At 34.3% G+C, this 17614-nt stretch overlaps 1 protein-coding gene across 1 annotated transcript in view; it reads right to left on the bottom strand.

Annotated features, from left to right (window-relative positions):
* Positions 1-17614, bottom strand: part of LOC106466165 (ovostatin-like) — a 37496-nt gene that overhangs the window by 13697 nt on the left and 6185 nt on the right. Inside the window, exons 2-6 of the mRNA XM_022394130.1 lie at positions 16440-16655; positions 9344-9649; positions 8903-9043; positions 8512-8599; positions 3640-3713 (exon numbers count right to left, since the gene is read on the bottom strand). Coding sequence (XP_022249838.1) covers positions 3640-3713; positions 8512-8599; positions 8903-9043; positions 9344-9649; positions 16440-16655 — 825 coding nt within the window. The remainder of the gene's footprint in view (positions 1-3639; positions 3714-8511; positions 8600-8902; positions 9044-9343; positions 9650-16439; positions 16656-17614) is intronic.

Below are 17614 nucleotides of genomic sequence, written 5' to 3'. Positions count from 1 at the left end.
ATTAGTACAGCATAAAACCTGAGCTAATAATCAACATTTTAATAGTATATAAGTTAAGTTCCTAATTCTACAAAGCAATATTAAAAACTTCCTGAATTTCCCCTAGTGTGACACTCATGACATATTTTCTCTAGGCATCTTGTCTTCTCTATTTTATTCACCACCCCTTGAAAAAAGCACAAAATTAAATGTAAATTACTCTTTATATATATAATCGTCATTGCTTAAATGAAACATCATTTTTATAGCCTTCAATTTTGTTTGGTTACAGAGCTATTGAATAGAAAATCAGATCCCTCATACCACACCCACCTGTCCCATCCTCTCTTTCAGGATTTGTTAATAGTTCTCTCTTATGTGTAACTATACATTACCTATAACTATAGAAAGTTAAGGTTTTCATCTATCAAATAACGTATCATATAACTTTGTGTTCTGAACAGCTAATAGTTAATTTCATTCTAAGTACAAGCAATGTACGAGTGAGAAACTTAACTACTAGCTTGGATAAATTTGTAACAGCTCTTGTCGCATAGTTAGAAAGCCCGAAAAATTTTGAGAGTTAGGGGAAATTGTCTACTTTTTGCATGTTATTAGTCTATTAAATTACAATTATTTAGTTCACAATTACAATGAGTATAAAATATGTCAGCTGAAGTATAATAAACAGCAAGAAAAAAGAAGATTGGATAAGTACTTTATTTCTTGATTTTCATGTTTATTCTTGATTTATTATTATAAAATTAATTAAAATGTAAAAACAGGGATCTTTTCAGGTTAGTTAAGATTAGATTAGGTAAGATAAATAATAATATAATAAAAATGTTTCATGAGTAACGAACGAGAGCAGCTCATGGGTAACGTTACTGCAGCAATTATTCTTCTAAGTCGTTTCTATCAATATTTTTTCCATATATTTCAACAAACTTTACTGTATATCCCATAAGAATGAAACACATCATTAAGTTTTTTATATTTTTTTCTACGTTGTCTTAGAAAACTAATTATAGAATCTAACATTTTTAAAATCATACTAACTCTAAAATTAGCACACAAGTTTTCTGTAAAATCTAAATCACTTTTCTGGGGCTGGGAGTCTACTTCTTCAAAGAATTTCTTTCTTGCACTTTTCCTCTTCCCTTTTCCCTTAAATGAGGGTTCAAAATCTGGTCCATTTGATTCTTCCAACAGTTTTTTTTCCCTATTTTAACGTAATCATACACACCTCTTCGGTACATTTACTTGATGTATAATCAATTAAGCATTCCAATGAAATGTAACATTGTTTCAAATTTGTTTTTGTTTCTTGAATTTAAATACTAACAACATTAATCCTTGTCAGAATATCCTTTAAAATAAGACAAAGAACAGTTGTGTCTAGGTATAATAGTTCTTTCTTTAAGTTTTGAGACTGTTCTTGCTTCTTTATTCAAGAATTCATCCAAATAAAAGGTCATCTAAGCATTTTACCACATTCTGATAATAATTTTGTAAGGCATCAACAGCTTCAAAACGAGTAGAGAATCGTGTAGTTGATAGATTTTAATAGCTCTCCTCCTGAAGTGCATTTAAGTTTTGCCAATTTTGAATAGAACCACTAAAAAAGTTATGCAGCCTTTGAAAGAGACTGAAAAACTTGAACAACCTTCAGAAGTTTCCATAGCATTTTGGATTGCTAAATTTAGACTGTGCATGGCACATGGTATATATAAGGCCTGCATAGACTCATGTCTAATAAACTTTTCTGCTCCATTATATAAGCCAGATAAATTGGCTGTTACTATAAGTTTGGCCAATGCAGTCTGATATTTCTCTACTGTTCTTTCTAAGTTCTTCAAAAATAGTTTCTACCAAATATTTTCCAGTGGTCTTTCTTCTAAGTCAACAAATCCTAAAAATGACACTGACAGTTCAACATCTTCAATATAATGTTTGATTACAAAACAAAGATGGTCCATATATGAACAGTCTGAAGTTGAATCAACAATGATAGAGTAATATATATATATATATATATATATAATTTTTTTTTTTTTTCTATTGCATTCGATATTTTCCCTGTTACTTTTTTTTGCCAATATATTTATTAACTCTTTATATACTGTTTAGGATAAATATGAAACATTTCCTCTCCCACCATGAAGTGTCTTTATTTTGATGTGTTGCTCCATAAATGAGCCAATTTTTCCAATAAGTTTTATAGTAGCTAAAAACAGGCCACAGTCTTTGTTTTCAATATTTTTGTTTCCTCCATGAAAGGGCAGGTTATTTTTCACCAAAAACTTACCAACTTCAACCACTCTTTGTAATACTTTCTTCCAATAACTTTCTTTATCGTCAAGTTGTTTTTGTAAGTTTTTTTCCAATCTGCAATTACTTTTTCTTTCGTTAAAAAATATAGTTAGTTTGAAGCTACATAATGAGCTATCTGTGCTCTGTTCTACACAGGTATCAAACCCTGTTTTTAAGCATTGTAAGTCCTCAGACATACCGCTGAGCCACTGGAGGTTTATTGCAATAAAAAGAAGTATTGGCAAGGTACTACAATATTAAACAGAGAAAGCCACTCAAAAGTTAAAATAAACGATAAAAAAGTGGGTTTTAGAGAAAAAGGCCAGTGCAATTTGACCTGCATTCAAAAGAAAAAATTTCCCTCTCTAAGAAAGAAAAACATAATAAAATCTAATGTTTTTTACAGAGTGGTAATCATGTGACATTACCATGCAGTCAAGAGAGATCTTGTCTATGAGTGACCATCACCTGTGGGAAATATAAAGTGTGACTTACTGTGTTGCCTTAAATGCAGAAATGAAAATAAATAAAATGTATATTATCATGCAGTAAATTTATAATCGTAAATAGACTGTTCATGATTCTAACCTATTAACAATGACTAAAGACAAATGTCAACAAAGTAATATAAAGTTATGTTAGTGTGTGATCGGCCCCCTTGATGGTCTGGGCCCCAAGCACGTGCTTGTTTTGCTTAATGGTTATTCTGGCACTGCAACTGACTTACAATATTCTGGGGTTTTTGCTTATGTATATGGAAAGAAAAAGTTTTCAAAAGCAGTTTTATATAAAATATTTGAATCTTTGAAGAAGAGCTAAATATGTTTGAACTCCTTAACACAAAAAACCCCTCATATTATTTATAAAATGATGTTTGTTTTAGAGCAAAACCACTTTTGGCTATCTGCTGTGTATAGAGTGGGGAATTAAACCTCAGAAGTACATAAACTTACCATTGTCCCACTGGAGTGACCTATTTATAAATATGTAAAATTCTTATTAAAACGATCATGAAGGGTTAAGCTTTCATAAATCATTATCAAGCATATACAAAAAAATAAATCAAAATTTTATCACACAAAATTAGCTTTTAAATTTAGTATATTTTATGCCCTTCACAATTAAATATGTTATACTACCATATGAGCTTCTGTAAGTAAAAATTATTATATTTTGAGTACATAATTTTATGCTTTCAAATGGAATTCATAATATACAAAATTGAATAATTGTTAATTGTAAACATATTTCCTAAAACTGAAAAAGTTCATTATTTATGCAAGAGGCACATTTTATGAAAATAATTTACATTTAATTAGTATGTACAGAAAAGTAAAAGTTACATACATCAAAGGCCACAAGGGAATCAGCATACAAAGAGGATCGATGAGATCTTGTCAACATATCCCCACTTGTTGGAGCTGTAAAGTTAAGAGTTTTGTTTAATTCTGAAACCTTTTCAGCATGTCATATATTTCCTTCCATTCACCAAAAGTACAATACACCATTATTTTTTGGTCTCAGATACAGTCACAAGTACCAGTTAACACTACAATGCTTCTGCAAAATGACTTAACATTTTCCTAAATTGAAAATGTATTTCCTATAATACTTACCTCCTCTCCAATTTATAGCTATTACCTAACTGCCAGGGTTTCTTCCTTTGCCCATCTAAGCATTGATCTGATTTTTTCTTGCTTTCTCCAGTCTTTTATACCCTATTCTTAACTGCCTTAAATACTTTTATACTTAATTGCCCTTGACAATATTGGTCTCATACAACTCTCCATCTACGTCAATATGCCCTCTATCCTGGTAATGTATATAAGCACCTCATTGAGATAATGTTATCACTTTTTTGAAACTGACTCTTTCCCAGTCTTTAACACCAGAGGGGAAGGGACTTTTTTGAAACTGACTCTTTCCCAGTCTTTAACACTAGGGGGGAAGGGTGGGAGAGTGTGAGAAGTGGTAAGTATTATTGGAAATACATTTTACATTTTCAATATAGGAAAATGTTAACTTCCAGAACATACATACCTCCACTCCCATTTATAGCTAGAATCCCACATTGAGAATGTGAAAGGGCCGGGGAGAGCATTATCCATACAGAAAATGTCTGCATAGATCATGGGTGTGTCAATAGAAGATTGACACACTAGTAGGGGAACTGCAATACATCCAGAACAGGTATGCTCTTGAACGTGATTCATGTATTGTGGATGGAATTGTACATGAGTGATCATCATTATAGGCCAGCCCAAACCAGAGAGCCGAGGTTCCACTACTCGGAGTTGTAATTAAAGAGTCTTGGTCCCTATATCCCATGTTGGTGGCTAGGGCAATTGGACTGCAATGTTTATACTTATGAGTGGATTTTAACCTCTAGTCATAGAGTGATGCATTCCAAGCCACCAGAATCATAACAAGAAATTAAGCAACAGTGAAGTGGACAAACCTTCTCCTCCACCTGAAGAAGCCTGAAAGGCAACACCTCAGGCTCGAAATGATGGGATCGTGTATGCCTTACTCAATAAAAGGAAATAGAACTCATCAGGTCTGGAATTATGAGCATTCATCCTCACTCCCCAACCATATGAGCAAGGTAAATTCCACTTGCATCTAGAATTAATGGGAGGATGTGGAACAATTGTGCACAACCAAGGACCCAGGATATAGTGGGCCTTCTTCCATGAACAATGTACTGAATTTACAGAAAGGCCATGCACACCCCAACCTGATAGCAAAGCATCAAATCTGAGCTGGTACTATGATTAGGCTCCTGTGTACATTAGTGCCACTTCTACCGACATCTGGGAAAAACATCCATGGACCCAGGTAGGGGAGCCCCCAACTTTGCCCTCTTCTGCAAGAGTAGAGGAATTCACTCTAACACGATGGAGGAAAAGCCTCTGTCCACCATCCCAGTGACTGGAAACTGGGTGTGGTAAGGACTCCTAGCACCACTACTAGAATCTGGGGGTGGGGGTATTGTGCTTTGGGGAGGCCTGAGGAACAGTGCAATAGGTGAACCAACTTCCCAAAATTCTTAAAAGTAAACCAATTCTGATTCATTCAATCCTATGAATGGCAGAGATAGACAGAATCCCCTTATACTTTACTCATGGTAGTTCCTGAGTGGCAGTCCAGCATAGTACAGTAATAGCACCTGGTCAGCTCCTTGATAGTCTAATGGAATACCTCATTTCCACAGAGCCTGTTGAAACCTGTATAAAATATATTGAATTAGTGGCTGCTAATGCAGAATTGGTTTGATAAAAGCATACCTGCCTGGGCAACACTTGCTACAGAGTGGGATCCTGTAAAACGAAGTTAAGGGACCCTAGCAATGAAAATACTCAACCTTCTGTATAATCTAGCAGAAATGGTTAAGATAGCTAGAGGGTGTAGGCATAACCCTCAGATAAAGAGACTGCCAGATCATGCAAATTATGTGAGATAAAATTATTAAGGGAGGTCCACATACCAGTCTCCACAATGACCTCCAGTGGGCAATTTGACTGGGCCACTAAGGGCATAGAAATGTGACTATCTGATTAAATATGACTCATAAAAGATTCCTCACCTTCAAAGAGAGCCAAGAATAAAAATTCGTTGTCTAGCATCTCTAAAGGCATTAGAGAAGGCAACAAAACCTTAAAAACCACAGAAGTGAGAAATAGTGATCAAATGGATCAGTGAAAAGAACTTTAACCCCCTTTCCTATCTGAGAGTGTCTTGGGTAAAAAGAACTGGTTTGAGGATCTAAAGAGAATGATAAAATGGTCTGTGAATAAACAGTGCAAATCACTCCAACTGGTGATGCCTGTAGGTCAGCAGCCATGAAGAATAAATATTCAGGTAAAGGGGATATATTGCATATAAGAGTCAGGTCACAAACATGTTGAGAAAGAGCATGTAATGTAATCTTAATATACCTGTCAGATAACTGGAATGGTCATTTGGTACCAGGGACCCAAAAGTACTGGGGACTCAAAAATTACATAGTCACAATAATCGAATGGTATGGCCACCTTAAACAGAGCGACTGGGAAGGATGCAAAAACTTCTGTCAAAGAGCCACATCAAACAATGAATTATGGTTGGCACTTCTGCCTGAAATGAGTTGAACCTCCTCTCAATACACCATTGCTGATATGTGTGTCATTTTGGTTGATAAATGTTCATCTCAGACTAAGCAAAACATTAAACAGATATGTGGCAACCTTAGACATTAAACTCCCATGCCATACAAAAGACAGCATAATTTCTATGCCTGAAGCTTGAGCTTCTACATAGCAGGGTGTACCACTGGAAATCATGGCTGCTTACACAGAGATCGCTGAAGAAGAAGTGGAAGAGGTGGACACACCAGAAGGTACTGCAGAAGCAAAAAGCAGGGTTCAGCAGCCAATCTGGTGCTATCAACAGGACCTAACAATGGGTTGGAACAAATCATATTTAGTAATCTGCGTACTATAAGAAGTGGAGAGAAGGCCTAAAGTTTTAATCCAGTCTTGTCCTCACAGACTGCAGCCATTGCTAAAGTCTGAAGATGAGGTACTGGAGACCAAAGTTGCCAGTAATTTGGTGATTTAATGAGAAGCCAACCCACCTATCAGAGTTGCAAAATTAGAGCTAATCCAACAGAACCTTGCAATGCAGCATCTATTCTGTTGGGAGAATCAGCTAGGATTGAGACAAGTGACCTGCTGCCACAGGCATCACCCATGGAACATAGCCCGCTAGTAGGGTGATAAGATAGGAAATTTACCGAGAAAGGAAGAACGAATTTCAAAAACAAGGAGCCCTGGACCAAGTGCCTTCTTGATGAGAAACACAAAATACCACCACGGAATTGTCAAAGTGAAGCCTGGCAATTTTCCCCTTAATAAGCCGAGACCACACAGCATTCATTGCCTTTTGAAGAGCAAGAAGGCCTAAAACATTGTGTAGGGAAGCCTCTTTGTCTGTGCATAGATCCTGGAATTCCTGTACCCCATCCTTGAAACAAGGCATTCATAAAGAGATTGAACTCTGAACAAGGTGGTGGTAGAGGAACCCGTATCATAGTAGTGTCCCAACTTAACAGCCTCTCAAGATCGAAGAATGATTCTTACTAAGGAAACTGGGGAAACCAGTAAATTGATGTTTATGATCACTTAATTACATAAAGATCATTAAAAGGATCTCTTGTGCTCTCATTCCAAAGACATGAGAGAGTCAAGTGATGTCCACATTCCCAGAAGAGAAAGAACCATCCATGTAGTGGGAGAATTAACCCCTTTCCTGTCTGACAGTGTCTTGGGTATGAAAGTGAGTAAGAGTCTGGCATCTTATTCCATAGTGTTAAGCCAGATGGGAGTCAACTGAGCCAGACTGATAGATGAGACGGAAAAACAAAATATAAAAAAACAAATATATGTCATTTGCTACAGCGTTTGAGACTAGTACTTTCACATCTCAATAATAACTACTCATCACAAATATCCACAGATAACTGTTTACAACTATACAGACAGTTTGCTTGCATCAAAAATGACTGATATCTAACATATAGTCATTATGACATATTTAGCATTAACATTAATAATTTCCTGGTTTGTTACTCTTAGTGAATGTTTATTCAATCAAGGAATCAGCTTAATTTATTAGCTATCTGAGAGAAAACAGTATCCATCAAATAAATGTTCTTCTCACATATAATTTTTAAATTTCTATATCTTTGTGCATTATAACAGACAAGAAAGATAAATTTAATGCAAACAATTAATTTACAGCCAGTGTAATAGCTTTTATTTGAATAAAAAATGTTATAAATGTAGGATTAATAATAAATAACTGTTCTAGAGTACACACAGCAAAACTAAGCATAAATACAAGCCAAGTTAACTGATATGTACATTATTTAAACTACAACCTCATCTGTTGCCTCAACAATCTCACTTTATTTGACCTAAAATGCAGTTTTTTGTGTTTTACTATCTCAAGCTTTGTTCTTAAATTTTTGAAATATGCCTTGTCACATAAATACAAAATCTTTAAACACTAAAAATAATGTTTTAAAAGCTAAAATTAGAACAATAAAAATCAAGTCTCCAATTAAATGATTAAGAAGACACTATATCTGACATCAAAATAATACAAATTTTGAAAAATAATATGCAAAAAATTTTAGTTTTCAGTAAAATCAATAAATTCTTTCATGTTACCAATTACCTGAATCACCAGTTGTTGTCTTACAATGTCCATTTTGGAAGGGATAATTGTAACGTCCAATGTCTTGATATCGAAGAACATCAAACAGCTAATGATTGATAAAGTATGTTAAAAAAATACAAAGTAATTTTTATAATTCTATATACCACAAGCTAACAAGCTTAATGATAATACAAAGTTAATAATTATAAAATTCCTTATGATTCTTACCCTATTTTCATAAGTATACCCATTAAAAAAATATGATTTCCTACATGATATGATGTACATATAGTAATATTTTATTATTTCCACATTAATTGTAAACTTTCCTAATATAGATTTTCATAAAAACATCTAACACATATTATAAAAAGTAAAATTGTTAATACAGTGGTAGAATGTTTCATACCTTTTCTTTAGTTAATGTTGATGAATCCTTTTTGGATGCCTTATCCAAAACATGGACATTACACAGGGAATTCTGATCAGCTTCTAAATCAAAACTAAACTTTGCACCTATATGTTTATTTTTCTGAATGGAGAGTTTAACCTGAAATCATATTATGAGGCTAAATTAACTCTTACATGAATATTATTTTGCAAAAGCAAACTAATTTAAAAATGTTATTCCATTGCCAAAAAATTATTATATACTAGATAAACAATTATAAATGTTTTCACAGTACCTACAAAACATTACAATCATTAGTAGACATTTAGTAATACATATAAACATAGCAAATGCTAACAGAAATAACATTTTTAAATATGAAAAACAAATTTTTTAATTAAATCATTTAAGTTTTAACACAACAAAAATAAGATGAGTTACCTACAACAGGGTAAGTACCTTGTTTGTAAGACATTCAGTAAAGAAATATGTAGAGTCAGCAACCACCTCACGATCATTTCTAACAAAGAATACAACTATCCTGCTTATAGGAGTGAGCTGTCCATTTATCTCAAGTTCTATTGAAGTATGTGCAATATATGGCAAGGTTGGAATTTTGGTGGAAATATTTTTGGCTAAGCTGTCACTTAGCGTTATTTGTTCATCCATAATAATGTTTTTTAGCATTTTACTATTCTGATTCAACTGTTGGATGTGAAGTTGATCTACTTTAACAGGTTTCATTGGAATTCCTCTTCTTATCATCTGTTATATGAAAAAAGATCCAAGCTAAATAAAGCAATAATATGATATTTTTCAAACACTTGCTATGACATATAAAATATGTGTGTGTGTGTACAATACAAATTTCAAATGAGCTACAAATAAAACTATATATATATATTATATATAGAATCTTAAATAAAAGTATTCATTTTTGGCATTCATCATAAAATTCACAATGAAATGTAAGTAAGTAAAAAATATTCAGCAATCAGCTAGAAACGTAGAAACCAAATAACAGAGGTAAAGACCATTAGCTTTGGTGATTGTAAATGTTTTTTTTCCCAAAAACAGACAACTGTCAATAAAACTGTAATAAAATAGTTTCTATATTTATTTAATTTAAGAAGCTACATTTCATAGTCTCTGAATGTGGGAAATGCACCTAATTTAATTCATTTTATGTCATCCAAAAAATTTAAGATGGAAGAACAAGAAGAATAAAAACTTCAAACAACATGTATTTACTGTTTTAGTTTTCTGTAAAAGTAATAAAAGAAAATCATTTTATTGTGACTAATAACACTAAAAAAGATATAACTGATGATATGTTTAAAACCTCAAACATTTGCTCAATAGTTTTAATAAATGTAATAACATAAATGGCTGTAAAACTTATAAAATCACTGTCTTAAACTTTATTACTATTACTTCATTTTAATCATGTAAGGATCAATACCATTAAAAAGTGGTTTAAATGTGAAACTAAAGTATTATAAATTAAATTAAACACAAATTATGGATATGTTTATATACCTTCATTATCAGTGGGGTTCACATAATGCATCACACAGAGCAATTTTTGCCTGTCACAATAGCCAGTGTAAAGAAGTGACCAAACAACTGGGGTCAAAACACTATATTCTAAGTAAAATACACAGCAAACTCCACAAATAGTTACTGGAATTAATTGTAATATTGTTGATTTTTGTTTACTTTTTTTTTCATGGGACTTGTACGATATTAAAGATAACTTATGGAGTCACTGACCCATAAGCAATTTGGTGCATAAACAGTTCAGAAAAAGTCTTTAAAAGTCTTATAGGGTCCATACAGACACCACTGATAATTCTAAGATTAAGACTTTAGTTTATATTATTTGTTCCAAATACTATGGATATATAAAGCAAGTGCCAGCATGTGTATTAAACCTCCTATCCAAGTAACAGCAAATAACAATTGTTTTTCCTTTACATGTTCAAGAAATCTTTAGTTTCAAAATGATTTTACTTAATTCTTAATTACAAAACATATTTACCTCCCTCACACTACAGCTATTACTCGACTGCCATAGTTTCTTCCTTTGCCCATCTAAGCATTGGTCTGATTTTTCTCACTTGCTCCAGTCTTTTATACCCGACTTAATTGCCCTTGGCAATATTTGTCTTGTGACACTCTCCACCTATGTTAATGTTCCCTCCATCCTCATTTGATTTAAGAAAAGGTTAACATTCAAATTGAAAGCTAAAAATCATGCATGTATTATTTAGTACATTTTCTTACTCCTCACCATATATATGTAGATATTGTAAACTGAATTACATATCTTTATTCATGCACTTAAAAGTAAAAATCAGTCCATATGTGGAGGATAAAAATGTTAACTTCCAAAACAGTACTACCTCCACATTGCAAAGGTGGAGGGGCTGGTGAAGGTGGTTCAATATTCAAGCAAGCAAAAAGTGACCACACTGAAAGAACAGGTGTGCAATAATATGAAAAGAAAGCACACCTGCTGGGTATAGCACTACTTCTGGAACAGATATGCTCTTCACCAAGTAATGAACACAGTAATACAAAGAGAGCGGAATGGAATAGGCAGGCACCAATGCACTCAGGAAAGAGACATACAGCACCAAATCAGTGGAAAAGTGCTGCATAAATATGACTCGAAACAGCAAGGCATGGACAAACACATAAAGTTTTGCCTTGTGGCACAATGGAAAATATTAAGTGCAATTCAACTGGGCAAAACATCCAGTAGAAACACCTTGTCTAAGATAATGTGATCAAGAAGTGCTATATACTCCCAGTCAAAAAAAAGTTCCAGGAGAAGTGTCTTAAATTCATAGGATTATGAAAAAAAATTACAGTTAAGAATGTGATCATGAGGTATATTAGGACCTACCAATTGTCACCATATAGGGCATACTTTGTCGACATATTTTGCAAGCTGTAGTACTGAACAGAGTGATAGTGAGCCATAGTAAGGTGCCAAAGAAAAATGGAAGAATTAGCTTTGGTTAGAGCTAAAGGACCATGAATTGTATATGAATAGTCCAAGTGTGGTCCACCTGGGCAAAAAACATCTAGGAGAACTGCCCTGGTATATGTTAGATTAAGCTAAATGTGGTCCATCCAGGCAAAAAACATCTAGGAGAACTGCCTTGGTATACATCAGATTAAGCCTAGGCACCTTAATCCTGAATATTAAGTTATTGTATAATCATTGTTTGGTATACCAATGATTATAATGGCAATAGTCCTTCTGTTGCTGCACATGATATATAAAGTCAGACTTTGTTTGTTATACAAAACCCATACAAAAGGAAACCTCCTCAGTCCACAACTCCAATGACTGTGTACTGGAAATGGCAAGGACTGCCGTGCTCCACTAGAAGTGAAGAGGAGCAATATGCATTGGGGAATCTAGGGGAATAACACAACAGGGACAGTGCAATGGGTGTCTGCAATTCCATATTTTGAAAACCAGAAAGACCCCAATTGGAAGAATCATGGGTCAGTAGGAATGGGCAGAAATCTCATTCTGCTTTACTAATGAAGACCATGAATGGTGGTCCTTTATATATGAAACAGTGATAATAAAAAATATATATATACATATATATCACCAGATAAGTGGCTGGTGGTCTTACAGAACCACCCCATATCAATAGTAAGCTTTACAAAAGTATACAGATTTAGTGCTAATATATTATTAAGCATTGACCAGGCAACACCCACCACCAGGTGGGATCATAAAATATGATGTATATCAAGTGAATAAGATCTAAACAGATGTTTGTAAAATTGCCACAGGAGGAAGACAATACCTGCCCACAGAAGACACAGCTAGGTCGTGCAGGTAATGTGTGACAAATGTATTTGGAGTTGTCCATATACCAGTCTGAAAGATCTCTTCCAAATAATGGCAGTTTTGAGCAGCTAAACACATAATTAGATAATGAATCTGTGCAAAGAAACATTATGTAGATATCGATATTCCATGGACAAGTCCGAAAATGCCAGTCATATGAGTTCACAAATCCAACAAGTGAGCATAACAGATGATAGGTCATGGAAAACAGACGACTTCCAAGGAACAAATAGACAGAGGCAAGAGCCATGAAAGGAGGCAGTAACAGCCACATACATAGCAGGGAATGAGCTGGACAAAATAGTCGATCCAGATCTGAATGGAAGTACAGGTGGGAAATGGAAGAGAAGGAAAGAGTAGAAAAGGCTAAACAAACTTCCCAGGCAGCAGAAGGTCCAATCTGGATAGAGGATAACATACGAGGAATGGTAAGGAATGTGAGAAACATTAAGGGCAAAAATATAGGAATGACAACGACAACATGCCAGGAGGAGGAGAAAATAGGTCTTAAGGGAAAGAAGGTACAAGGAGCACATTGCAATGGGTGCAAAGAGAGAACCAGACAGAGCACGAAGGACAATATTGAGATCCCAATCTGGCAGAACAAAGAGATGAGGTGGGTGGACCAGACAAAAGGAAGGAAATATCTGGGGAGGACAAGGCTTTTCAGAAGAGGGAGAATGGAAGGTGGCAGCCATATAACAAGAAACAGTTCAAACAGACAAACTCTGATCAAACAACCAGATGAAGAACTGGGACAGGTGAGGAACAGAAGGATGGGAGAGTTGAAAGCCAATGCAAATGGACCAAAGTCTTAAGTAAGACCAACATCTCTGGTACATAGATAAGGAGAAAAGACGAATGGTATGGGCAAGGAAAGATGTTACATGAGAGGTGAGTCCCTGAGCTGAGGCAAGGGACCAGACAAAGCCAAGCATGAAGATTGAGTTTGGTGATGTTGGATGAAATACATCCAATCACAGTTGACAGATGAGCAATCAGTACAGAGGGAAGGGCAGGGGCTGTTGCTGCCATAAGGGCCAGAACAGAGGGAACCACTTCTGAGCCAGCCAATATGAAGCAATCAGCAAAACACAACAAGGAGTGGTCTGGATAAGGGAAATGACTCTGGACGGTAGCCTCCTCAACTGACCACCAACCTGAAATCTTTTGGGAATTGAAGAAAGTCCCCCAACCCAACAATGAAACATCTCTGAACAGATGAGGCTATGGATGAAGCATAAGAATAGGAAACCCCACCTCAGTCAAGTCCCTGTTGAGTCACCAAGTACCATTGTGAAGGCCATTTATACTGATATCAAGTAAGAAGGTCTCTACAGAACTCCTTGGTTATCACCATCCAGTGTATGCTTCTCCTCTGATAGCTAAGTTTGAGACAACAAGAGGTGTCACTGTAGGACAATGCCAATCACAGATATATCATCATGAGGAAATTAACAACTCCTAGCATGGCTGTGAGCCCTTGTAAGGTTGACTATTCACCACAATGACAAACTACTATTTTAATCAAAAGTGACAGCTATACATTCATATAAATTCTGAAATCTCCAGGTACCAAAAGGAACAAATGATTTTATGAATTTGGCACATTAGCTAACCTCTGCATTATAGATGGATTGAAAACTAGGGCCAAATATTCGTCATTAAAAATGTCATCTCTTTAATGCATAGTATTGATTTATCCCAAGCAAGAAGTCAATTCCTCCTTACCAGTGATAGTGGGATCATAGTGGTGGTGCTACAATTACAGGAAAGAGTTAACATATCATACAAAGTTTATTATTACAGTAGAATACATTTCTGAAATAACCAATAAACTCCAAGAACCCACAAGGTATGATCACATATTAGGTTATAATGTTTCAAGAGTTCAATTTTATTGCACAGCACAATCTAGAACAGTAACACTATAAAGCCAATGGACCTTCTAAACAGAAGGAGAGAGAGTCTGTCCATTTGTTGATTGTTCAGATCCTGGACATCATGTACCTGTAAAAGTTATTGCTACAGATAATGAATCACATGTAATGTCAGAACCAGATTAAGCTTACTGGAGCCCATCAACGGAATTGTATATATTTTAAAAATATTTTCAATGTCAGAGGGGCCCCTGAGTTGCATCTCCATCAGCCCTTATATTAATCAACTGTATACTGTAAAAACTTTACTAGTAAATAAACTTCACAAATGACAAGTTATGAGCTTTGAGAGAAGCAAATGAAGGGCCCAGATCTACACTGAGCATTGCTTGCTTACTTTGGAAAGAGTAAATTGCAGTTTTTCAAATTTATGAACACAGAGTGACACATGTAACCTCTAACACTTATATGAGTATTTATTCAGAAGTACAAAATGATGTGTTGCATAATTCCTAGGAACCATATCACTGTAAATATCAAGGTCTCTGAGGCAGGAAACAAGAACGAGTAAGCATTACGATGTTTCTCACACTACAGCCAACATGTAAAAGTAATTTTTCTGGTAGCACTCTTATGAGGATGTTAAGATATGGTCTAAATACTGCACTGCATGTGCCATTCAGAGAAAATTCTGACCAAACTAAAGAAAACTTAGATAGAGTTGTAGGCTCTCCTCTGCAAAAAATCTCTCCCAGAGCTTGAGAATGGTAATTGTAACATGGTAATCATTACTGAATACTTACCAAAAAGACCAAAGTTTATATGTTGTTTCATGCATTAGTATTGTGCATTGCTGATACATTAGTTGAACAGTAAATAGCATGATTCAGAGCACATGGAAAAATTCAATGGTGATGAAATAAGTTTCAACAGTTAATTGTCTGCAGAGTTGTGCAAGTGTGTGTTAGATCTGACAAAGACATCATTTCATCCTCAATGTAATAACTTGGCTGAAAGGATTATACAAATATCAAGTATAACATTGCAAAGTATATGAATTCAGATCAAACTGACTGGAATGAGCATATCAGGCAACAGAGAAATAGTTGATTGACTGTAACATACAACTTCTAGTGGATGTGAAATATGGTCCACCTCCCAACGCAGATTTGCCACAGTGTCTACTGGAATATGTGGAGTGGTTCAGGTCCGCATTAATCGATGCAAATAATTTTGTACACCAATAGATATGCTGTACTTTTGTGTTTGTTCAATGTTAATAGGTTTTATTTTTGTGTTATGTTGTTTTATGGCAGGATCTACTGATAGTTTTTGTATAATGTATTTATTTATGTTCTATAAAATTTCACATTGTAATTTCTTTCTCGTTTCTATTTTTGCTTTAAACAATTGTAATTATTGTCTTTACTGAATCTAATCTTGAACAGTTTTAAAGTTTTTATGTTACATGTTGCCTCATGTAAGTGTCATAGGGTCTGGTATTGTCTGGACCTCAAGTTTTTACTGATGATTAGTTTCTGCTGAGAAAACTTTCTTAAACTTTACTTTGAAGAAAATTACATTGCAATTAACTTATTCATAATGTTCCTAAAAAACAATTGCCATAATTTAGCTATAATGAAAATACGTGTGCTGAAGAAAACATAAAAAAACTTCAAATTTAACTAATTGGTAAATGCAAAAATGAGCTTGTCTTTCATGATAACTAAAGAATAATCAAATTATACACTACAAAAAGAGTCTTTAATATTCCTATGACAAATACCACAATTACCTGAACAAACATAACAGGAGCTTGTTCAATAGTATCTGTTGTGTAAATCACATCAAGCTTAAGTTTATCTTGGCATTCTGAAATCCTGTGAATAGGAAGAATCTCCAAAAAGCTGCCACTGGGAGAGTACCATGGTGTCAAGTACAAGGATTCCATAGGTTGATAAAGAACTCTTTTTCCTCTTGAATCAACATTAGGGTACTTGGTAGCCACAGCCTAAAGACCATATTTATTGACAGTTCCATTATTATGCTTTCATTAATTCACTGTATTTTAGTAACAAAATGCCAATTATTCAAAGCATAAATTATAATTGCTACTGCATTTAACAATACATCAATTAAATAACAATACACCAATTATAGCTGAAATCATTAGTAGCTATATTTAATTACATGTGACTCCAGCTGTAGTTTGTTTTACATAAATATCATATAATGAAAATTTTAGGTTTTCATATCAAACAAGGTATAAAACCTGACCAGTATTGTAACAAACTTGTTTTGTTAAGATGAAGGTACATTGATACGTTAGCTCATAAAAAGAGATAAAAACTAACCAATATTTTGGACAAAATAAATTTATTCAGCTATTAAAGTACACTGGATGGAAAATAAAAAATTGTTTAAATATTTTCTCATTCAAATGTTTGTAAATAATTACGGTATTTTATATTTTGGTCAGATTATCACTGTATCTGTTTGTTAATTATGTTATAGTTCAATTATTGATAAAATAAGTTGCACTCTTTGTTGATTCAGCTTGCCAGATAAAGATATAGTTCAAATCAAATTACTGATGTGAGAAGAGATTAGCAAATTTGACAGCAGTAATTCAACAAAAGTTAACATTTTCCTAATCTCACCTCTCACACAGAAATGCTATTTCCCATGCACTTGTATGCTACTAGCCTTTGAGCTAATTCGATATCTTCTAAATACACGTGTTTAACATGAACTGAACTGGTGTATGATGATGTCATCATGCAACAATAGTCCTTTACCAATAGAAGGGTGGCACAACCTCCATGAACCATAACTTCCCCTATGCATTTGCTTTCCTGATAACTTCATTCTTCTGGAGGTGGGGAGGACAGGTGGAAATAGTGTGAAGTGGTAAGTATCTATCAGAAATACATTTCAGATTAGAAATGTAAACTTTCCTACGATGATAAC

This window comes from Limulus polyphemus, unplaced genomic scaffold (genome assembly GCF_000517525.1).
Source record: "Limulus polyphemus unplaced genomic scaffold, Limulus_polyphemus-2.1.2 Scaffold2175, whole genome shotgun sequence".
Classification (NCBI taxonomy): Eukaryota; Metazoa; Arthropoda; class Merostomata; order Xiphosura; family Limulidae; genus Limulus; species Limulus polyphemus.
This window is presented reverse-complemented; position numbering and strand designations above follow the sequence as displayed.